This window comes from Phalacrocorax carbo, chromosome 7 (genome assembly GCF_963921805.1).
Source record: "Phalacrocorax carbo chromosome 7, bPhaCar2.1, whole genome shotgun sequence".
NCBI lineage: Eukaryota > Metazoa > Chordata > Aves > Suliformes > Phalacrocoracidae > Phalacrocorax > Phalacrocorax carbo.
The window spans coordinates 14,252,516-14,276,614 of NC_087519.1; the positions used below are offsets into that span (position 1 = coordinate 14,252,516).

General features: G+C 44.3%; 1 protein-coding gene across 1 annotated transcript; it reads right to left on the minus strand.

The window, feature by feature from the left end:
- Window positions 1-556: 556 nt before the first annotated feature.
- On the minus strand, window positions 557-24,099 carry GNB5 (G protein subunit beta 5). Its single transcript, XM_064456419.1, has 11 exons — window positions 23,854-24,099; window positions 19,291-19,427; window positions 17,520-17,561; window positions 16,682-16,758; window positions 15,003-15,135; window positions 10,949-11,092; window positions 7,685-7,776; window positions 7,513-7,561; window positions 4,853-4,949; window positions 3,651-3,817; window positions 557-2,703 (listed from the first exon to the last, which is right to left on the minus strand). Exons 1-11 carry the CDS (start codon window positions 23,963-23,965, stop codon window positions 2,692-2,694), a joined length of 1,062 nt encoding a protein of 353 aa, XP_064312489.1. The 5' UTR covers window positions 23,966-24,099; the 3' UTR covers window positions 557-2,691.

Sequence of the window (24,099 nt, forward strand, 5' to 3'; positions counted from 1 at the left end):
AGAACAGCTGACACCAGCATGGTTTCTGACAAGGCAGAAAGCTGAACTGTTGCATCTCAAGGTGATCTGCAAATATGGTTTACCCAAACAGTGATAGCCAGAGCCCTCAATAGCATTTTGGTGCCCAGCTTTCACTGGCATCCCACTGCAACGTGAAGAGAATCCTGCATTCCCACAAAACACATACTCTGCGTTTTCCAGTGCGTTCCTGGGTATGGCAACAAGGATCTGGAAAGAAAATGTCACGTGTTAGCTGTGATCCTTCTGAGCAGGAAAACACAACCTGAATTCTGGCCTCCTGAATGCAGAAGGAGCTCAGATGCAGTCTCAGGTACTTTCAAGGAGTGCTTGCTCTTAGTTGCTCAGGATCACCTTGGGTATTTCCAGAAGATATTCCAGAAGCAATTTTCTGGTATATCTGGATTTCACCCTAGATTTTTGCAGGACAAATGATCTTAGAAACTGTATGGCACAAAAAGTAAATGCAAAAAAAACCAGAAAAAATAGCTACCATTACAAGAACCTAACTGATGGGAAAAACGACTGTATACATGTTCTCAATATGTAAAATACTATTTATTGTATTTAGGCCATTCATAAGTATCAACACAATGTAGTATGTTTGAAACAAACATTTTACCAATAAATACTATCTAAACATTGATATTAATCTTTTGATCAGTACAGAGTGCAGTGTATTGACTCAGTATTGCACAGTGAGCTCTATATAACATTTCCGTAGTGCATTCAGCTTGTTACAGGGATAGTTTGCCACAAATATTGCAAAGCATCAGAGTTGACTTTTCCAAGTGAAAACAGCTGTACTATTTTATTAGGGACTGAGCTGATTCAAATGGCAGTGTCCTAAGTTAATCGGTTATGGATTCATGGAACAGATATTTTAATGAACCAGGAGACTTTGTTTCTGGTACAATTTTTATAGAATTTTTAAAAAAATCCCACTTTCAAACAGAATGGGAATATTATCATCAAACTTACATGAACAGTCAACTCATCCAGTGATCAGTGAGCTTGTGATCAAGCTCACTCCAGTGAGCTTGTTTTCTCTTGTTTCAGTCTAAATATAAATCATATCTTTGATTTTTTCAGAGATGTATCTCACCATTTGAATTTCAAAGGCCAGAGCATGCAAGCCCCCAGCATTACTCCAGCACTTTGCTCCCTATATGCCTCTGCTCAGGTTACTCAGTACCTGTCAGTATGAGCAGAGGTCATACACTCTAGTCTCAACAGTTTTCAATGTATAAATGCAGATATAATTTTCCAATAGTTCTATAATTAACTGTATTTCACCTTTCTCTGGTTAAATCTTAATTCTACAGCATCAGCTCCATATGGGGGTAGTCCTGCCAGTTTGTACTGCATTACCATGCTCACACAGAGGGCTGGGGGCTACCAGCAGTGAGGCTGGCTGTACTGCTTCCCTGAAACCCAGCAGCGCCTGGATCCAACAGGCTTGCAGGCTCTGGTGTGCACAGGATCAAATGACTGGCAGAACTGTGGCTCACAACAGGTTTTCAACAGCTTACTGTTGTTCATTCTCAAGTCCAAGTATGACAAAACCATGTCCACACCAGTGGGAGATTACTGTTAGAGTAAGGACGGTATGATTTGGCTTGTAAGGTTTGACCCACATTTGCATGAACTTTGACTGCTCTGACATTGCAGAAGGTCCTTAAAATGGGCATATACTGCCTTATTACACATTTAAGCTACATTGCCCTGCCAAAGTGGTATGAGCTGCTCAAAATGCAAATAAAAATCATGGTCATAAAATTACTATGAATAACTTGGAAAAGATTTGACCATCAGTATAACAGTGCTTAGTGCTTAGCATGTAGTATCGCTTAGTGCTTAGCATGTAGTATTCCTTTAAGTAAAAGAAAATTCACTCACCAAGTGATACAATTAAAAATTTCTAAGAAACTACTGGTTAAGTATTACCTCATGATTATGTAAATCATGTTTATATCTCTCATCTTTGCAGTTTATCATTTTGTATATATTTAGATTTTTTATATTCATGTAACAGATGAAATACTCATTTCTATCTAAAAAGACAGTAGGAAAAAACAGGGATTGAAAGGATTCCTTTTTTCTACAAAAAATACATTTTTATGACAACAGCCAGCACCTTTACAGTAGGTCCTTTGCTCCTCTACTTACTACCAAGGTTCAGACATCCACAATGCCATCATAAAGTATCAGAATTGTTTTTCCTTCCACTTTTCAACACCAAAATTCAATGCACTACTATGGAATGTTTCCAAAGTCTTACTTATGCTACACCCTCATAAAGTCAGGAATATTTCTTTTTCTTTTTTTTTGTTCTTTTTTACTTTGAAAAGGAACTCCATGCAAATAAATACATAATGTGCACTGAAATACTCAATTCTATGATACAGGTGACTTAAGAGAAAAATCCCTTTATAATTATCTAAACTACTTCTAATAAAAGAAGGCAGTTTCAAAACAGAATTAATTTAACTAGAAGTTGATGTTTGCTATGTGTTCAAGTAGATTACATTTTCTACCTAGTTGTGTTAATCTGTGGGTTCAGTGTCACTCTTGTTGTATAGCAAATATTTCATTTTGAGGGGTGGTGCTTTTACGCAGTTTTTGCAGTCCAGGGTGTCAGTCTTCATTTGATTCTTCATACAGGATCTCAGGTTAAGCCCAGATCTGCAGAGAGAGAGTTGAACAACCATTTTTGACATTGACTATCCTATCAAACATTCAACTAAAATTTGGCAAGGCAGTCAGATTAGCAGTACAGTGTATTAGCAGCACAGTGTATTAGCAGCAATGATATTTAACCCGTAAGTGCAAAATTCCCTTGACTTTAACACTTTGGCTAGCACTTTGTGGGGATTTTTTTATTTGAATTTTTTGTTCATGTTTTACACTGTGGTTTTATATCCTCATTAGTCCCTCTAGAGTCAATTTTCCTGAAACAACCCTTCCCCCTCACACCCTTTTTTTAAACAGTAAAACAAAGAAAGTGTGCTGGTTCTAGCTGGGATAGAGTTAATTTTCTTCACGGTAGCTAGTATAGGGCTATGTTTTGGATTTGTGCTGTAAACAGTGTTGATAATACAGGGACGTTTTAGTTACTGCTGAGCAGTGCTTACACAGAGTCAAGGCCTTTTATACTTCTCACCCACACCACCAGGGTGTGGGCTGGGGGTACACAGGGAGCTGGGAGGGGACATGGCTGGGACAGCTGACCCCAACTGACCAAAGGGATGTGCCACACCATATGACGTCATGCTCAGCGTATAAAGCTGGGGGAAGAAGGAAGGGGGGGACGTTTGGAGTGATGGTGTTTGTCTTCCCAAGTAACCGTTTTCCATGATGGAGCCCTGCTTTCCTGGAGATGGCTGAACACCTGCCTGCCCATGGGAAGGAGTGATTGAACTCAGTGTTTTGCTTTGCCTCCATGCACAACTTCTGCTTTACTTATTAAACTGTCTTTATCTCAACCCACTAGTTTTCTCACTTTTACTCTTCTGATTGTCTCCCCCATCCCACCACTGGGGGAGTGAGTGAGCGGCTGTGTGGCTGAGTTGCCAGCTGGGGTTAAATCACAACAGAAAGAAGCACCCAAGGCTGGTGCTCCCAGCACTTACTCGGAGAGTGTGGTCCCAGGAGCCCGAGCAGAATGCTGTCCCATCGGGAGAGACCCGCAAGGTGCTGACACGATTTTCATGTCCAAATAGAATGGATACACGGGACCCTTTCAGCACATCCCAGACATTTATGGTGTAATCGTTATAGCCTGCAAACAACAGGCGACCTACAAAGAGAATGACATTTTGCAAAGTGAAGTCTTAAGTGGGTAACACATCTTGACTGCAGCAAGGGCCTTCTGCAGGACATTCATCCCCCAGTAAGCCACAACCCAACTTTCCTGTGCCAACCTGTACACACAACAAGCCCTGACCACAGCTGTGCTCCTGTTAGACACCCCTGCTCCACTGCTGAGTATGCTAAATGGTAAACAAATTAAAATTTATTAGTTAAAAAGTATAGTTTAAATTGAGTTAAATAATATAGAATCTGTTCAGTCATTAGAGGTGGGGAATGGCTCCAAATCATGGCAGGCTGAAGAGCACTCCAACAGCTAATACAGGGTAATAATATTTTGTTCAGACTTTACATAAGAAGTGGAATACAAATGGTTGAATGATTAGCAGGCAATTTGGTATTCATTGTCCCCAACAGGACAAGCTGTGGTGCTTGGAACCATGACAGGGACATTTGCCTCTGTCCCAAGCAGAGGGCAGTTCACCACCCACTCACTCATCCCCCTGCAGGCTGACTGGAGGAACTCTGCATTTGTGCTGGGGCAGGAAAGAGAAGACTTGAGCTCATGCCTCCAGACCTGTAGTGAAAAATGATAATGTCTCTGTCTTCATGCTCCTCCAACGTACTTCTACTATCTATTAATAATTTGTTATCCTTTTATAAACTATTGGTGCAAGTGTGTTTAATAGTCTAGTTACATTTCATGTTTCCTTTGAAATGTTTGTAATCATTATTGTGAAATTCCAGCCCAGCTGTAGTCAAAGGCAAAATATTTCCTGCCTTCAGTAGGGCCAGGAAAATACTTTTCATTGCTACAATGACGCAATAGCCAGCTAGGTTATTTAAAGAGTGATTATTTTTACAGGGGCAGAAAAAGGCTTCCATGCATTAAATATTTATTTTGGTACTTAGCATTACTTCTAATAACTTTTAATAACAAATGTTTTATCAAATTAAACTGGCAAAATTTTACAGTTCCCCTCAAATCCCAGCACTAAGATAACCTCCAAAGTTCAGGCCTCACCACTGAGAGAGAAGTCCACACTGGATGCTCCAAAAATGATGCTCTCTTTGGAATAAATTGCTACTTCTCTGTCTGCACGAAGGTCATATAAGCGACACTAGGATTAAAACAGAACCAACACACATGCCTCAGCAAAGGCTGGAGTCAACGGCCACTACATTTAACTGAAAAATGGGATTGGGACGGACTACAGCCTAACAGGCATCATGGGAAGTGGCTGCTTGGCTTCCTTCCTTCAGCTATTTCTGTCTGCTGTAACTGGGACTCCTCTGGAGACTAACAGGGATCCAACACAAGGCTGTTTTGTATAAATTGTGTGAAGAACCTGCTTTTCCAAACGACTTTGTTCAGCCTCCTGCCTGTCCTGCTACAAAGAGATGAGTGGTGGGTTTTGGACCATAGCTACCCACTGAAGTCCCCCCACACTCTTGCTTCCCCATTGTGGTTTCCTACATACTAGGGCACCCTGCTGCTGTGGAGGTGCATGGGGAGACAGTCTCTAAGGGCAACAGTTTAGTCACAGCTGGAGTCTGGGAGACAGAGGATTAAATCTCTAGTCATCTTTGAGAACATGGACACAATGGCACAGTGCTCAGACAGTCCCTTGGCATGGGGAAGCCTAGATGGTAGGTAGTCCTTGTTCTGAGTAAGACAGGATAGCAAACAGCCACTGCCCTTCTGTGAGGCCTCTCTGTCTGAAAAACTTATGTAAAAATAATTGAAGTGAAATAACACATTTTTATATAGATCTTTGGTTTTCATTTCTCATGGAAAATCCCCAATCACCTCTACAACCTGCACTTCCTGTTTTTATCATTTGCCAGCATACTTAGGCTTATTTAACATGGAAATAATGTATAGACAGACCAGACTTCATTGCCATGCAGAAAGGCAGTCTGTTAGCCCTGAAATCAAGATGCACTTTTGAAACTATTTGAACTGAAAACCTTCCTCAGTAGGTTAAGTTTAAGCAAACACTGGCCAGATGGGTTGGTTAATATTAAGACTTCACCAGTGAAAAATGGCTGATACTCAAGCCTGCACATAAAGGAGAGGCTGTTTCATTTGCAGGGTGGTGGGAAGCTGCCAGGTATGTGAAGTCCAGGTCTCCCAGTGTTCCACACTGATGAATAATTTAATCAGATTGTCCTCACAGGCAGGTGGGGTCACCACAGGTGACAGCACTGCCATGTGAGCACACTTTTATGGTTTCTCTCCAGACAGTCCGGATTATCTGTTCCTCGAAATCCCTAAGTATATAAATCAGGTCAAGGATACTGTCAGTGTAACAGTCTGTAATGCTGAAAACACCAACCTCTTCATTTTAAGACTGAAGTAGATGGAAACTGCCAAAATCTCTGTTAAAAGTACAGAGATGTAATTTCCCATTCTCCTGCTCAAGTCAGGGGTGTCAGGAATGGTTAAGAGAGAAACACCCCATCAAATAAATTAATAAGCACAGGAGCCCAGAGCCTGTGGTACTGGGCATAAAAAGAGAGTGCTCTGATTGCAATTTAATGATTGATAATTTCTGCATCTCACTCCTTCAGCATCTCAAGTGCTCCCAGTACTGTATCAGAATGTGTTGAGAGGCACTGGGCTCACCACAGAGCTAGAGGTATTAATTTATAATTGCAGCTTTTAAGACCTAAAAACAGTGTAAACTCTCTCCAGAAGAGCCTTGAGAGGTCTCTGCATCCAATGAAGACAAAGGGAATGTTTCTATTGAGTTTAGCTAGTATTGGATCAGACTCAAAACATGCTCTGAGGGCAGAGTATTTTAGAAAAGAGCCTTCATCCTCATGGAATTCGGTGTGATGTTTGAATAAACAGGAGAAATAAGGTGCCAGGAGCCTCCCAAACATCTGCTCAAGTTACACTTAACTGCCAGCTCAGTCCCTACAGGCTGGTACAGGCAGAGCCCGGTCCCCTACAGGAACCCATCAGCTGCAGTGAGAGCCACCAGCCCTGTGCACTCTTCAGGCGCCCAAAGGCACCAGGAGGTAAGTGGCATTTTGCATAGAATATGCTGATCAAAATTACCTGTCAACACATATCGTGCCCCTCTTAGCACCTTGCTCATAAGTAAGATCCAGTAAGACCTATTGTATCATCTAGGATGACCTGCATGCGGTGACTCATTGCAGTGAAGAGCTTTGGCAGTGAGTTAGGCTTACGGGGAGGAGATGTACGTAGCGAAGGCCACCCTAGGGCTGTGCTCTCAGGATGCATGGGGCTGTGGATTCCAGCTAGCTGGGTCTGCCCATCTCTGTGCTGAGCCCACAGCCCTTCTGCTCACCAGGAAGTGAAAACTCATGTGCAGGCTCCCTTTGTGCCCTTGCACTGTTCTGCTCTTTCTGACATAAGCTAATTTTGATTATGAAACTTCAAAACATAGAAAAACTGAAATGCATATTTGGATAGTACCTCATGTAGAAAACTTTGCAGAGGTGACCTACAAAGTGTTACTAGATTTTCCCCACAGCATTATATATAGTATTAAATATATATTATACTATTGCATTATTATTTCTGCAACTTTGGTGTCACTGGCCCAGTTTAGTCATTTAAAGTCATCTGTGGATGTGACCTAGTCTTTTAGGAAAATCTATCTTGGGAAGTAACAGAACTTCCCTAAATTAGTTGCTGAATTAACATACCGTGGCATCGTCTGAACCAGAGGCAAAAGCATCTCCACTTGGATAATATCTGTGCATGAGGTAAAAAAAAAACCAGAACACATTACATTACTTGGATGAGGTCAGACTTCAAAAATAGAACGAGCGCATTGCTCAACATTGCAAATGTGTCCTCTTCCAGAAACGTACTGACCTGACACTGTTGATATCTGAATCATGGGTTTCAAATGACTGGATGCACTGACCAGAGCGCATATCCCAAACCATGGCTTTCTTGTCACATCCCTAATAAGGCAAAAAAAATTCACTACTGTTGTGCAAATGGTGACAGTCACCCCTCATGTATCTGATACATTTCATCAAGCCCAACTACATTCAAAGGCTCTGAACATCAACAGCTCTGAGGGAATTTAACCAGCAAAGCAGCCCCAGAACTGGCTGTACTGGTTCCCCCAAGGCTGGTGCAGTTGCAGTTAGGAGCAGAGCACACCATGAAAGCTGGAGCCTCAGTGGTGCTGCAGACCAGCACGGGCATAGCACTGCCATGCAACAGTGGGGTGCAGATAGGCCTGGGATGTTTGCGCAGGCAGTCCCATACTAACCGGCACTCACAGCCCTGCTCTGCTTTTGCTGCTGCTATACCTATGTCTGCAGTCCCAGCATGCTACAGAGCTGCAGAACTGACTCATTCCCTTACCACTTAACATGCCCAATATAAAAAATTAGTACCCAGCATTTAAAATTTCATAACTATTTCTCTTCAAACACTGAAATAGAAAATTAAATAAGCGCACCTGGAGGGTCTCTTGCCCAGCCTCCTACCAGAGTTAACCCCTGCCGTGGCTCTGCACCCATGTGCTCAATGGTGTGGTTGGGATGAGAAAAGCAACACAAGAGCATTTTGTCTCATTGTCAAGCTCTAACTTGCCCTTCCAAGCTGTGCTTCAAAAAGATCATTTAACACTCAGTGCTTGCTGCAAGGTGCTCAGCACCCTGAATGCTTTGGGCAGGGGCTCAGCCCTTGTAGTCTCCAACATCCTCAGGGCAGGGACCATCTCATACCCATAGGGCCATGCTCTCAGCTGTGATGCCTCACTGCTGTCACAATCGCAGTGACAGGAAAAAGAACAGTCTTTTCTTTTAAGAGTGACGGGAGATTTTAATAAATATGACCCTGCTGAGGGGCAGGCCATAGGTAGGCTCAGCTCCTGGGGCCTCAGTCCCTCTGAGTCTGTGTGAGAAGCACAGCGCAGGCCGGGCAGCTGCTGCTTCTGCCAAGCTAGCGTATCCTGCTCAGCAGACTGTGCCACACATGTTATTTATTTTTAAGGAAATATGATTGGTAATTAAATTAAACAGTCTCTCCACAGTTCACATCTTTCCCTCTTTTTTTTTGAATTCTCTTGTTAAAATGAAATCCCAGGTTTTTTACTAATGATGTCATTACTTAAAAGAGGTAATGTTCTTTTGTACCAACTTGTGGTTTCTGCGCAAGGGAAACCAAACAGGATAGAGAACATTTTGGACTCAGCATATTTCCCTCTCAAGCCCCGCCACAGCCCAAGCCCAGCCCTTCGTATTGCTTCTATGTGCACTGTTCTTACTGACCTCTCTGGGAGTTTGGGGGCAAGACCAATCTGACAAGCTGTGCTTTGACTCCTAATGTTTTGAAGGAGAAACCAGCAACCACCTGCGGAGAGATGGGCCCCCTGAGTGCTATCCAACTTGCCCTGAGGGGCAGCACTCAGAGGGCACTGAGCATAACAGCCCAGGATGCAGCCCTGAGCTCACCCAGGAGGGCTGGGATTTTCAGTTAAGTCACTAAATGCAACAGCACCCAGTCTACACACTGGAGTATTGACATTGATTATTCCAGCTCAAGGTTACTGTATTACATAGGCACAATATACAGGGAGTCTTCCTATTGCTACTATACCTTCAGGTTGCACTGTTTTGGCTATAGCTGTGCTGACATGATATAAGACAGATCTTCACTGAAATGGTATTTTGCACATGATGAGTTAAGTGAGTCCCTGTAAGGACAGGCATGCCCAACTGCTACATTGACATAAGTATGACATATTCTCTTAGCAGTACCATAGCTGCTTGCGATTCTTTGCCCTATAATAAGCTGAGCTGTTCCCAGTGAGAATGAATCTATCCTTTCTGGGAAGCAAGCTCAGTGACAAGAAAGCCCGGGAGGAGTAATGCACTCGGCTGGAATTAGCTTTCAGTCACGCTTCAGAGCAGCTGTGCTAGCAGCAGGCAAACTGGGCCAGTGTGCTGGGCTCTGCTCCTGATGGGCCAGCCAAATTTGATAAAAGAGCCATAACAGAAAAGATCCAGGATTACTGTGTAGGGATGGGACCGTGACTCCAAGCAGAACAAGCAAAACCCCCTAATCCATGGTGGGCACCCTCTGGCACAAGGGCCATTTCCATCAGCAAGCACACGACAGCCCTGGGCCAGCACCGGTGAGGCTCAGAAGCCAGGTACCTTCAGCAAAGTTACTGGTAGCAACCTGCCTCCAGTGAGAGGTCATCTCTGTGCTCCTGACAGTTGTCACCTGCACACTCAATTTCTGATGTGGGAAAGACCAGGACCACCTCAAAAAGGAGCTGAGCACCATCTCACTCACCTTTATGCCTTGCCTGCCTGACTGCCAGGCTGCATGCCAAAGGCTGGCCCACCCATGAACAGCAATCCCTCAGCAGCAGGACAAGATCTGAAAGGTGCCCTGGGTACTTTCCCACACCAGTCTTGCAGCACCAGTGAGGTTTGTGAGTTTCTCTGGGCCAGGACAGGGAGCAGGCAGTGGCTGACTGATGAAGGGACTTTAAATGCCTCTGGTACCACTGGAAGGCACAGGGGACTCAGCAACAGCTGAAGATGTGGCCACACCTCATCTCCCTGCTCCAACTTGTACACTGGTTTAGCCAGCACCCAAGCTACCCCTTGGCTCCTGCGGAGTGGTCGAGGGACATAGTGGCACGCACGTTATTTGCAGCCTGACTTCAATGGCCTGAGCAGCCACCTGGCACACCCTGTCCAGCTCCAGAGAGCAGGGCACAAGAAAGGAGCCAAATGTGGGAAGTTATCTGCTGTGCTGGGCTCCTATCCACAGGGGCTCACACCTCTGCTGTGATAGGCGCCGCTGCTCTCTGAGCCTTTCTCTTTCCAGGAGAGGCATTGTTTTGATCTTGGGCTGGATTGCTTTGGTGTGGGGTGGAATTTTCTAAGTAAGCAGAACTGCAGTCAGACTGGCTGGGTGGGTTTGACCCCACAGTCAGGGGTTTAATTTGCTCCAGCTTGGAAAATGTGCTTGCAGAGTGGATTGCACTGGGGCTTCCAACACATACTCTAGCACTCTCTCAAAAAGATCATGAGCCTCTGAATTTGCTGCCTCTTCCCTTCCACATTCCTTAATTTTATATTAAGATAGAAAGCTCCTGCTTACCCCAGAGACAAATGTATTTCCCGTTTCAGAAGGGGCCAGGTCCAGGCACAGGACATCAGCTCCATGACCATGGAAACTCTGTAGGAGCTGCCCACTCTCAACATCCCACAGAGCACAAGTTCCATCTCCACTTGCTGTCAGGATCTATAGGATGTGGTAAGAAGAGTCACAATACAAAAAACAGCAGATGATCTTCAAGTTCACAAAGAAACCACTGACATACATACACCAAGGGCAGCATTAATTCAGTGAAATATTATGCAATAAATCAAAACCATAAAAACAATGTGAATCTAAACACAGTTTATGGTTTTTATTTTTAAGGAAAGAAGTTAGAGTCGAAAGGAAAAAGAGAAAATGTAGCTATACCTACACAGTGTTTCAATAACAGTCAGTTCTGTGCAGTGGGGTTTGGAGAACTGATGGCCATCTGCTGGCATTTCCACATCCTCCAAAAAGGAGGTAGAACCAGACTGGTATTCCTGTCTTCCCCTGTAATTATCCCTATCCATATTTAGGCTGCTGGAATTCAACCAGGGTAAAGGGAAGTGTTGGAGTTAACTATACCTGTTCAACTCCCTAAATTTTTTTCTGCTTGAAATAGCCAGGTTAAACCCAATTAATTGGGCTTAAGACATGGATTTTCTGAAAGGAAAGTAAGCCTGTCTAGACAGTTGTTTGATATGTCCATCACCTCTCACTTGTCCAAAACCATTTGCGTGTGAAAGGGCTTGAACATACACTGACCGAACATAGCTCCCAGCTTCCCTCATCTGCTACAGTGCTTGTAGAAAGCACACATGACCAGTGCTTGTTATTGTGGCTAAATCCTGATGATGCTCAATTGTTCAAAATTTCCCCTTGGCACCCGAAGCTATTATGCAATCACAAATTCTGTAGGTTGAAAGGGTCCCTGTGCACTGGCGTGGAAGGAGGCAAGGGTGAATTTAGGAGGGGTCTCAGTCTTCTACACAGGTTTTTCTCATGGTCGATGAGGAAACTCAAGGGATCCCAGTGGGCAGTTAGGAGTTAAAAAGAAAAAAATCTTCAAGAAGAAAATGATCACACAGTCACGAAACCATTCATGGAGTTGCATGTTTGCCAGACGCTCCAAAACCTCCTCCCATAAACAGAGGTCTGCAAAGCTGCAGAACAGACTGTTCCAAATCCTGCAGTAGACAGACACTAATACTCTGAGATTATAACAACAGAAGAAGGTCCTGACTTGTCTTTCTGGGTAGCTTTTGAGGCTAGATCAATGAACTTCTCTGTTGTGAGGAATATTTGTACTTGGCTGAGGAATGAAGAGTTTCAGCTCGGAGGATCTGCTCTTGTAATAGTGTGTAAGAAAGATATGAGGGGAATAGGAGTAGCTAAAGGTGTATGGGAAGTGTCTGTTGGCAACCCAGAGCTCCAGCTAATCCTTGAAGAAAAATATTATGGACTCAATTCACGGTATTGTTATTGAAAACAAAACCAAACCAAAGAATCTCCAAAAAACCAAAACCAGAAGGGAATTAACAATTCCTTTAGCTGTTAGACTCGGGCTTGCTGCACGAGAGGGTCCAGCAGCTCTGGCTGGGGATCCTTGCCTGGCGCCTGGTGGCAAGAGGCAGCACTTGCACACGGCAGGGACAGCAAGGACATAGTTCCTGCTCGCCAGGAGCACTGCACTGGGGCTGGGAGGAACGGCGAGGGCAGAGGGACCACCCCTCACTTCTTCCTCCTCTGCCATCACTATGGGCTTCATCCTGCCTCTCAGGCCTGCCACACTGGGAGTATGGCTGCCTGCCCTATGCAAAACACTTGAGATCCCAATTAACTGTTGCTATTAATAGACATGGAGCATTGTCACATGGGGAGCATTATCACGCCATAGAGCTGCAAGATACCTAATTTAGGAAGCGAGGCTCCCCAGCTCTCTGTGTACTGAGGCGGGGGAGGCTCTCTCTGTCAAGACTGATCTGGGGCATGGGTCACCAGCCCTGCAGCTCAGCTCTTGTCTTGGCCCAGAGCGGGAATGTGATGAGAAGCAAAGATGGGATCCCCACTTTCAGCACCCACACAGCATGAGAGTGTCTTTAATCAATGACGATCCACCCCTAGATCTCCTCCTTTCCATTGCACTGCCAGATGCCCATGGACACACCAACTACTATACTCCTACCCTGTCTTTCATTCCTCTGAGGGAAAACTGAGCCGTAGTTTAAGAGAGCAGTCAAGGCAGAGGAGCAGCATTCACAGCACCTTGTAGTGGGTGCTGGGTGCTGCAAGGGCACTGGGCTCTACCATGCACTAGGGCTGCTCCAGGGCAGGTAACACATCCCTCGGTGAAGTGAGCTGGGAGAACAGAACTGCTCGGCACACAGCTGGGAAAGTTCCTGCATAGTGTGTTTGTTGCACTGTGCACCCTCATAGTTACTGCATAATTTTAATTCTGTGGCTGTTATGTAAAAGGAAGAAGATAAGAAATCTGGGATTCTCTAGGATCCCCTACATAACAACTTGGCCAACCCACCTGCTTGTATTTGTTTCAACAGTAACATGCAATGCTATAAATGACCACTCATAAGCCTATTGATCACAAGAAAATTTCTCTTTAAAGTCTTCAGAAAAATACCTGAATCACTGAATATAAAGCACCTTAATCCACTGTGGTATCATTTAATAATAGTAATACGTTACCTTCAATATCAATGCAGTTTGCTGTATTTAATATTGAGAAAAAAGACCCAACTTTTCTTTCCTATTTTATTATGAAAATAACTATTTTTCCTTTCATAGGATTTAATCACAATGCATATAGGTAAGGACAAGAAAGAATATGTATGAGATATCTCTCTCTCCATATATATATATCTCATATCTATGTATCTATAGAGAGATATACAGAGACAAATATGGAGAATATTGGTTTTTCTACCTCATCAAAAACATTCCACTTAATTTATACCGCTCTAATTACGCAGGGCTCCTGCACAGTAAGGTCAGGGCTAAGCAAGCCTGAGTGCTGGGTACCTCCACCACTTGTTTCCATGGCAATGGACTTAAATTAGCACCTTGGAGTCATTACAGAAACCAGAGAGCAACAAACAACATACTCTTGGGCATCTCATGTCCTGAAATAGAAGCAATGAGAGCTGATACTTCCTTCAGAACAGTTCCAAATATTTGGAAGAAGGGGACAAGGTATTCCCTTTCCAGCAGCTCTGCTGACAAAGAAAGCAATGAAAATGCTTTCTTTTGCCACTTATTTTGCTGCAGAGCTGTACAGAGTAAAGCTTCAATTAAATTCAAAAAACCAGACAGGACAAGGGGATTATCCTGGCTCCTTTCACCATCTTTCATGTTTCTGGAGAAAGGGATCTTTGAGATATTCACTATAGAGGAAGACTGGCCTGGTCTCAGATCTGCATTTACTTCCTGGCTTTGCCAGCACCTCCCACTGTGGCCCTCTGTGCTCCAACCCCACAGCTGCGAGATGGGGATAGCATCACTTCTTTCCCTTGAGGGAACACACCACTGCACATATGGACAACAGGGTTGGCCCTGTGGGGCCATCTTCAAAATCACATATCACACTTGGTACAAACGAAAAATACTAAGAATGAAAGCAAAAGCAAAGTTGGCTGGACGTCCAGGACAAAGCAGGCAAACAACACAGCCTCCACTGGCTGGCACAGCACATACCCAACCTGGTCCTGTCTCAGCTGGGTTTTTAACTATTTGCATTAGTTTGAGCTCCTAAAACACAAGCCAGCACAGACCCAGCAAGCAGAGAACACACAGGTACCAGCAAGCTCCTCTGCAGAAGGGACAGGCCTTTGCAGGGCGCAGGCATGACAGCCTGGCCACAGGCTGTGACAAACATTTCCTTACAGCAGCTTTTGCAGCACCTTCCTTGCCCCCAGTGAGGGTTTTCCAGCAGCCCCTACATGGGGCAGGACATGGCCCTGGGTGCCCCAGGTGCAAGGAAGGTTACTTCTACTGCATTTGAGTGCAGCTCATGTTAGATGTTGCTGGATGGTGAGCAGCGGGTAGGAAATGCATTTACCTGCATGTCTGAGTTAGTGAAGCTGCAGGCAGACAAATAGTTTGTGTGCATTGCAACTGATTTCTTCTTTGCAGCCATATTTTCATTTTTGTCAAATGTCAGAGGGTACACAGAGCACTTGTTGTCCAGGCCACTAAAGAGAGTAATAATAGCAATAACAGAGAGAGAACTGGTTAAAACTGCAACGACAAAAGGCAAGTGGTGATAAGAAGGAAACCACCTGTCAGTGCTGCACTGCCAAATCCTTACAAGTACCGACTTCCCTGTATTGTGCTGTCTGGGATCTCCCTGTGCAGGGAAGCCCCAGCTGCCTCACCAGGCTGGCTACTTTACAGAACTTGAACAGCTGCACCTCAGTATTTTTTACCCTCATTGGGTTTATAAATGGCACTGAATGAAACCTCATGAAAATATAAACTGGGAGGTAACATAGCAGTCACCTCAGGGTTAATGTTTCACATACAGCCAAACTGCCATTTTTCTGTTGACATCGTCATTACAAGGATCAGTATTTAAGCATCATCTACCTCAATAAATTTGACCTAACTCCAATGGCAGAGATGGTATAGCAAGTAGTGGGTGTGAAGATACAGCTTTCAGAAGAGTTTGGGAAGTACTGACCTCTGTAGCTGGTGTGTCCCTCCTGGAGAGTTGCACCAGTTAAGCTGTGTCTCCCAGGCCAGATGTGGGACTTTTATTCTAAAGGGTCTGAGTTATGTCTGACCCTTTTCTAGTGCTGTGGTAGATCAGCCCTGCCCTGGTCCCTGGGATCCCAGCACACCACCAGGTGATGGTTCTGTGCCTTGTATTATGTGCACAGCACTTAACTGACAGCACAACAGAAATACAGAATTAGGCAGTGCAATACATATATGCCCTCCCTTTCTCTCTTACAGGTGTGAATACAGAGCTTCCTTGCTATTCTTTGAGTTTTAGTCAAAACCATACAGTGTTCGGAGTCCCTCTCCACACACATCTATGGAGTCTGCCTATCTGTCTTAGTCTGCTGTTTTCCAGATTTGCAAGCTGCACAGTAAAGTCTCCCTTTGTTCTTTTCTCTTGCCCCAAGCTTGCTTTGTTTGTCTGATCTACCCAGTCGCTTTTTAAAGGATGTTTTGCCAACATCTCATCTCTTTATTTTCTCCCCTGCATAAACTCATTTTTTTTCAAACCTGAGCCCTCAAAAAACTTGGAGAAGATTATGAAGGATGGGGTTACTTCTCCCCACCCATCTTGGCAACATCTATTCATGTGCTGGTAATCATTTATGACTAATCTCTACATCGTAGAGGAAAGAGTGCAAAGTAAGAACAGAGCTAAAACCACTCTCCCTTGGAAGATATATCCAACACATACAACCAAACAGGAACAGGGAAGTTGCATGCATGCATAATTCCTAACCTATAATATAAATGCAGAAAGAGGATTATTTTCCATGCCTACACAACACTGAAGTCAGTGGACATAATGGATATGATTCTGATATGATATATCAGTGGACATAATGGATATGATGCTGATATGATTCCACTATGGGAACAGAATCAGAGGTACTGAATGTAGTCCTTCCACCCACAATCAAGACATGCAAACTTCTAGCTGTCAGCATCTGAAGGCACCAGGAGACCACTAAAAATGAAGCTTCTCTGTGTGAACAGCTGTGGAAACTGGGAACTTACCCACAAGCAATGGCACATCCAGATGGGGCATATGCACACGCCATCACCCAGGTACATGGCATCGTCACTGCATGTTCCTGAAACACAGCATCTCTTTAAACTGGGATGTCACTGTTTCTCTAATCGGTGCAAGGAAAACAGTGTAGAGTATTAAGTTCAGTGTTTCTGTGGGACATCCTTAGGGCCAGTGGAAGGTACAGGTGTTTCCCCCAGCCATAAGTCACGTGTAAGGCTGGGACAACCCTCACTGCAGAATCCAGCAGCAGGAGGATGGCTAGTCCCTTCCTGACACTTTGCACCTTGTTCATGGGCCTCAAACTGATCAGAGAGCATGTTTTATTTGGGTTACTCAGTGCCATAAAATGCCCCCACTGCTGCACATGTAAAAGGGAGTTATAAACGAGCTGGTTTTTTCTCAGCTGTGTGGAGCAGGGCTTAGAGGAGCGGCAGCACCATTTCGCAGCGAACACCATGGCTGAAGGATCTCAGGTGATCACGCATGGCTCCTGCTACAGGGCTTACCCAGGGAGGGCTTCTGTTTTGCTGGCTGAGCTTTGCTGCCAGCTGGGACCCTCCCTGTCGGTGAAGAGGCTGGATAAGAGCCTCCCACTGGAGACCACGACAAACTCCAGTACCCTGACAGGGACTTTGCTTAGAGACAGGTCAAGGGAGGTGGTTTGCCCTGGGCCCCTTGGTTTGAAGTGCTGGTGGAGGTTTGCATGTTATCCCATCATCCCACCACCTCCTGTGACATCTGTGAGCCCTTCAGCCCTCCATCTTATCCCACCATCATTTGCCCTGCACACAGAAATCTAACTTTTGCTGAAGTTTTGTTTACCTTGTTGGTAGTGAAGGAATCCCACACGATCACCTTCCCATCCTAAATGAAAGCACACAGACAGAGAGAAATGAAGGCCTTCCAGAGACATGGCTGTCAGCCTACTTCCCAAATTTGGGGAAAACTCTGCTGCTTGTTTCCATCCCCCAGTCTGTTATGTCTGAAATTTTTGTCTCCATTTTAACAACAGCACAATGGTCACAGCAAAGTACTAAGGAGACACTCCTGAGTAGTGCGAGTTATGCCTTTGACCAGAAGAAAAGCGTATCTCCTCCACACTGAGTTGACTGATGTCAGCTTAGAAGTCCAATTTATTTTTTCCCCCTTCCCTTTTAACGGGTTTATAGGAACTCCTCTTACTCTCCTCTTACTCTCCTCTTACTCTCAGCACACGCCATGGACAGGACCATCTCCTCAGGAAACTGCCGCTAGTGAGCCCTCACCTCCTTTCAGCCATGATGTGTTTCTCCCAGCCTGTAATCACCACCTGCAAAGCCAGTCACCTCTCCCAAATGATATCTGTGAGTGGCTCAGTACAGGGCCTTACAAATACAAGAGGTGACCTGTATTACAAATCACTTGCTGAGCTGGCAGCGCTCATGGGGGCTATTTATGGACATTGCACTGTTTATTCATCTTCCCTTTCCCGTCTTTTCCTGATTTTCCCTTTACTTCACACTACACTTACTTAACCTTCAATTATCTATTGATACAATCTGCTAAATAGCCATTGTAAGAACACTCCACACAGAGCAACAAAATCACTTGGTGTATGCCAGCTACACTCATGCCAGGTACTTTGCCTTATGCACATAATATTGTTATTCTCCCCATATCATGAAAGCGAAATGCTTATTACTGAGCAACAACTGTTGCTGTACCTGGACACACTACAGTTAGTAAAATAGAGTAAAAAATGCAAAAATGCATTACAACTTGCCTGTTCAGCTTTCTGACCTACACACTGAATTTTAACCACTTCAAAAAATATTACATTAATTATTTAAAATTATTCTCTTTGCTGAGATCACCATGAATGGTAAAAACTCACAGTTATTGAAGGTGGTTTGCAATGCAGATTGCCTATTTTTACTCCTCAAGTGAGACCCCTGACAGATTTCATATAGGTCAGTGAACAGCTGTGAGATGCAACAAACTCACTCACTGCCATACTGGCCTCAGGTTGAAACAGGGGATCTAGAAAGTAATTATCTCATTGCCTCTTCCAGCTCATAAGACTGGTCTTGAGCAGGTGTTAGGACTGTTTCTCAAAATATACAAGTAAATGCAGTAATTTTGCCAGGATGTTTGAGGCTTTCAAGGTCACACCAAACATACAGACTGCAGAATAAATTTCTGTGCACAGAAGTCTCTAGAAGGATTAACATTTCTTCCTTTCTCTTTTCCTGATTATTTTCTCTGAACACATAAACTGAAATTATTACTAAATATGCAATCTGTAAAGAACAAGGAAATAAAAGTGGCCCCTGGTGAATTATCTCTTTTTTCTATTGTAGTAGGGAATATGGGGAAAATCTGTATATGAGTGGGCAAGAAATATTTAGGATATTGGCTACAACAGGTGTAGCAATGATCAGAAGCTTGGATTTGTGATATCTGAAAAATACATTGCCAATGAACTGATTTAAGGGCATCTTGAAAACATTTACAATATACACAGGTATCATCTGCAAAGAGCGCCACATACCACAGCCAAAAATTTGTATAGTGCCCAACAGCAGCTTTGAAAAACATCTGCCTAATAGCATACCTGGGAAGAGCTCACGATTCTTCTCTTGTCTTTGCACCAGTCCATACAGAGAACTTTATTTCCATGGCCCTTCAGGGTCCTCCTGGTCTTCATCACAAACTGACCCAGTGCCTCCACACGCTCTGCCACCTGATGAACTGCAAACAGCTGATGGTTAGAGAGCTCTGCATCAAAGCTCTGCCCTGGCAAATCTCTATGCTTATAAGTAATTTCACCTGGAGGAATGAATCCATGAAGTTTGAGTCTATGGTGCAAGCCAATGATCTCTGCTTCAGAGCTGGCAGCTGGTAAAACCAACATGGGTGGTGTACGAACATATTCACCAGCTAAAGATAAGGGTTAATTAACTCAGGGCTTCGATTCCAGGGCTGTAGTAGCTGAAGCTCCTGCAGACCATCACACCCAAGTATAACTGGAAAACAGAGTATCCTGTTGCTTCCTCTTACTGGGTAATCCTCAGTCTGACTGAGGCTTGAAAGTGCACAGCCAGCCTCCAGCCTAACACATGCCTTGAGGTACTGAGCAGAAGTGAAGACAACTACTGGGTCTTGGAGGGAAAATCATACAAAAGAAGGGGGTAAGCATCAAATCTCCAAAGTTTCAATGGTAAAATACTTGTTCTGGATGTGAGACTCCTAGCTGAAGTTGGCTCTTAGCACTGCAGCAGTGGTGCAGTGTGATACAGGTACTAGCCACTGGTGCTGGAGACTTCTCCTCTGCTGTGCCATCCCTTCTGGTGGCCAGGGGAGCACTGAGGGCCAGGACACAGCTCTGACTAAGCAGAGAAGCTTGGCATTTGCTATAAGTGTGTGCTACCCAACTCCTCAGCAGTGTCAACAGACATCGAGGACTTCATGGGTGGGTCAGGTTTTTCTTTTATGGGAAAGAGGAATAGAGAGGGTGGGCAAGCAACTTTCCTGAGTAGCATCCTCTGGTGGAGAAGTCAGTTCTTTCATACCTCATTTAATAGCAGTACTTTCAGCTGATATTCTTAAAAACCTAATAAATTTACATTTCCAATTGTGCAAACTTTGACATAAAATTCATCCCACTGCAGCTGACACTATTAAAGGTTATCTCATGTAATCCTGATGCCTCATGCCAGGGTCATCTGCACATGTCTGGGAGAAAGTGTCATCTGAGGAAAATTATTTGCTTTGCTCCAGCATTGTTCATCCAGTGTGGAGCTGAGTAGGGCCATGATCTATCTTGGCACCCTGTGGCAGCTCTGACACACTTCACACAGAGCATCAGGGAGGATGGGAGTTGCTTCAAGTCTCACAGCAAAGTAGGGGTCCTGGGGAAGGAGACCCCGGCACCAGAATTAAAAACTACTCTGTCTAGAGAATAGCTAATAGGATCCAGCACTTCCCTGTTGTGTTTGTCCACACTGAAACCTAAGATGATCCAGCTGCTGTTAGATAAGGGGGCAATGCCTGACTCAAAGCTTTTGGAATAAATACCAAAGCTCACATGCTTTAATGAGCTGGTGGAGGAAATCTTAAGGTTTTCAATGCCATGCTGGAGGCTGAGCTCCACATTCCACATGGCAGGTGATTGCTCTGGAGCTGCATTGCTGCTTCACCCTATGTCACTTTTTCAGAGCTGCAAGAAAGCTCATAGGCTAGGAAGGGCTGTCATAGTGATAGAACAGGAATCCTTAACTTCGAGATCATTCCCTGGCATAGAGTCAGGGGACCAATTTCTGCCTAAGGCAGGGACTAATTGCTGGTGGATTAGCTTTTGAAGAGCTGTCTTTCAAAACCACCAGCCCTGCAAGCTGTGCTAGAATAATGTTCTCACCTCAAATCTCTGCTCAACCAGTCTCACCCAGCAAGGGGACAAGTGCTGTCAACCATTCCTGACAATTTGTCCATACCATCTCTAACAGGAGGTCAGAAGCAAGTTTCTGAGAAAGTACCATATAAACCCACTGAGGAAAAGAGACATTTCCCCCTACTTTTGCCCATGGAAACCTGCCAAATGATCGAATCAAAAGACATGAAAACACAGGACAGGAGGTTATTATGGCAGCTGGAAAGATGCCTATGTCCAGAACATATCTGAAAAACCAAACATTTCACAGACAATGGGCAAAGTGTTTCCATTATGTCAACACAGCCGAGACTCTGTGGAATTGTCTGTTTTAGCCTTACTGGTTCTCTGAGGACGCTTATCTCCAACCACAGCCATAACAATCCTGCACCCGCCTAGCACAGGTTTTAGAGTCAGATAATTATTTTGAAGCATTCTCCAATATTGTTTCAAGATAGTTGAAAATTATGCACTCAGGCAAGTAGATCAGCTAGAGCCAATAAGTAGCTTGAGTGGTTTTACAACGGTCCAGATAAAACAGGCTATTTTTCTAAAACATATTGTTTGGCCTGAACAGGAGGCATGGAGTTGATGCAGATACTGTTGGGTCTTTGATCTTTTCTGTGCTGGAATTCAGTTGGTCCTAATGGTCTCATCTGGCCTTAAAAATTTATGGGTCACATGAACAGAACAAACTTTTATCTACACCTAAAATTTTAAGCAATAGAATTGAATCCTTAAAATTGTAAGATTGTAAACCAAAATCACATTTGGTATTTCCTTTTTCTATCCACATTTTTGAGGGCTGCTGTTCAAAACCAGTTGAACAAATAAGGGCAATCCTAGTTCAGCCAGCTGTTTGTTTTGGGAACCACAGAGGGAAAGTCATGATCAGAACAAAAAAAAAGCGAAAGATACAATTTTAGATTGGAAAAAAAAACCACCCCAAAACAGAAGAGATGCTTTATTCTGAAACTTACAATCTCTGCAGAAATAGTTCTTGGGGATAATTTAAGTGCAAAAAAGCTCTGATAAAGATTCAGTGGTATTAAATATCACAAGGGATCATTGTTCTGGAAAAGACTTTTGTCTTAGAAATCACATCACGGCTATGCAAACACAGCCTTCCAATATAAGTTTACAGATTTTACAAATGACAAAGACATAAATATCCTATGACTATCAATGACACACACAGTTATGGTATAACTGCAGTCATAGGTAAATCTGTGAGCAAAAATGGATTTAAGCATACACTTAAGGGGTCTATTAAACAGAGGCCCCACTACTTCTGGTACAGAAATTATACTGTAAAAATATGATTCTTTATGATAATGTTTCTATAATGAGGCCATCTTCATTTGTTTAATGATACCTGTTAATAGGACACTCATATAACATATGATTGTCCAATTTAGACAAGAAAATGCTCTATTTGCTCCAGAAGAAAATCTTCTAAGTCTCCCCACCTAAAATTTAAGAATGTTTTCCAGTCCCTCAGCCTTACAAAACACTAGGAGCTAAATCACGGGATACAGGCTCAGATTCCTTTTCAACATTTAAGCCATCAAAACAAATAAAATAAAAGTTTTAATAACCCACTAATATTTCTAATAAAGTGAGCTATATGATTTCAGAGGAATACAGTAATTCACGTCTTTCTCAAAAACTCTCCTGCAATATATTGTATCATAATTATAAAAATTAAATAATAAAAATAAAAGGATTTTTACATCTCAGAGCAGATAAATTAATACCTATTTGAGAAGCTCCATAAAAATAAGGTTTATTTTTTCCTGAACAGGGGTGGGGGGACATGGGGGGAAGGCAGGGTTGAAATCTGTCCATATAATTTCTGTTACATTAACCATGGATCTTGAAACTGCAGCTGATAACAGTGTTACGTATTGACAGCTCGAGCATTGACTCACCCTGCACCTCTGAATCAGCACTGGATCCCTGCAAGTTGTTTCCTTGGGGAAAGCGGGGAGAAGGAGCTGGTTTTGGAAGCAATGTTCCTTTTTAAGCCCTTTCACCTTGTGTGAATTCCTGGCCTCGTTATAGCAAATTCTCATCAACTTCCACTAGGCTGGGTTTAATCTTTCCTTCTGCCACTAAGATGTGTGTTAAAAGAATGCAAATAAATCTCAGAATCCACTGAGGGGAATATTTCATGGCCTCTTCCCATCCCTGCCTCCCACCCCCACACACACATGCCAAAGGCAACGCAGAAAGCATGCAGCTGTGTGTGCGCAGCCCGCTTGGGGGCCAGAAGCCCCCGCGGTGCTATGGGGTGGCCAGGGTGATGCAGGGCAGCCATCCCTGCGCCCAGCTAGCGCTGTGTGGCCCTGAACGCCCAGGGAGGCTGCGCTGCCTGCGCTCCCCATCCGCTTCCTATTTACCCCAGCACTGAGCTGTGCATTGTTTGAGCAGCGCAGCCAAGCGCATTCATCCATCGTGCTCTCTTGGCTGGACTTCAGCAAACATTGAAAACCCACTGTCACGACACATGTGTGCTGGGGGTAGCTCTCTCTGTGCTCTGCTCCTGAGCAGGATGCCTGCCTTTCCTAGGCAAGCGGACCCGGCTTCCAGCTGTGCTTTCATTTTGGGGTGGCGGCAGTATATTTTCCTGTTTCCCCAGCGAGGCCAGGCCGGTAGTGCCAGGCGTGCAGCAGTCGCGCTCCCTGCCCAGGGCAGCAGCCAGTGCCCCAGCCATGCCCATGGCCCTCACACCCCAGCCCCACTCACGCTCCACGTCGTGCAGCTTGGCCCGCTCCTCCTCCAGCTTGCCTTTCAGGCTCTCAGCCTCATTTTTCAGCGATGCCAAGGTCTCGTTCTCATGCAGCCCCTCGGTTGCCATCTTTGCAAAGGAAGCGGGGAGAGAGACGAGATGAGAGCGGGAGGGAGGAGGAGTTTGCTTGCCTGGCTCTCAGGGATGCTGCTGAGGCTCCTGCTGCCTCAGCAACGCGCCAGAGCCGGGCCGGGCTCCCTCCC

Coding starts and splice junctions, on each gene's coding strand:
- GNB5 (XM_064456419.1), bottom strand. CDS start 23,965: ATGGCAACCGAGGGGCTGCATGAGAACGAGACCTTGGCATCGCTGAAA. Junction 11,093..15,002: donor TCACTAACTCAGACATGCAG/GTAAATGCATTT, acceptor CACATCCTATAG/ATCCTGACAGCAAGTGGAGA. Junction 3,818..4,852: donor TGTGGACTTCTCTCTCAGTG/GTGAGGCCTGAA, acceptor TTCTCTTTGTAG/GTCGCCTGTTGTTTGCAGGC.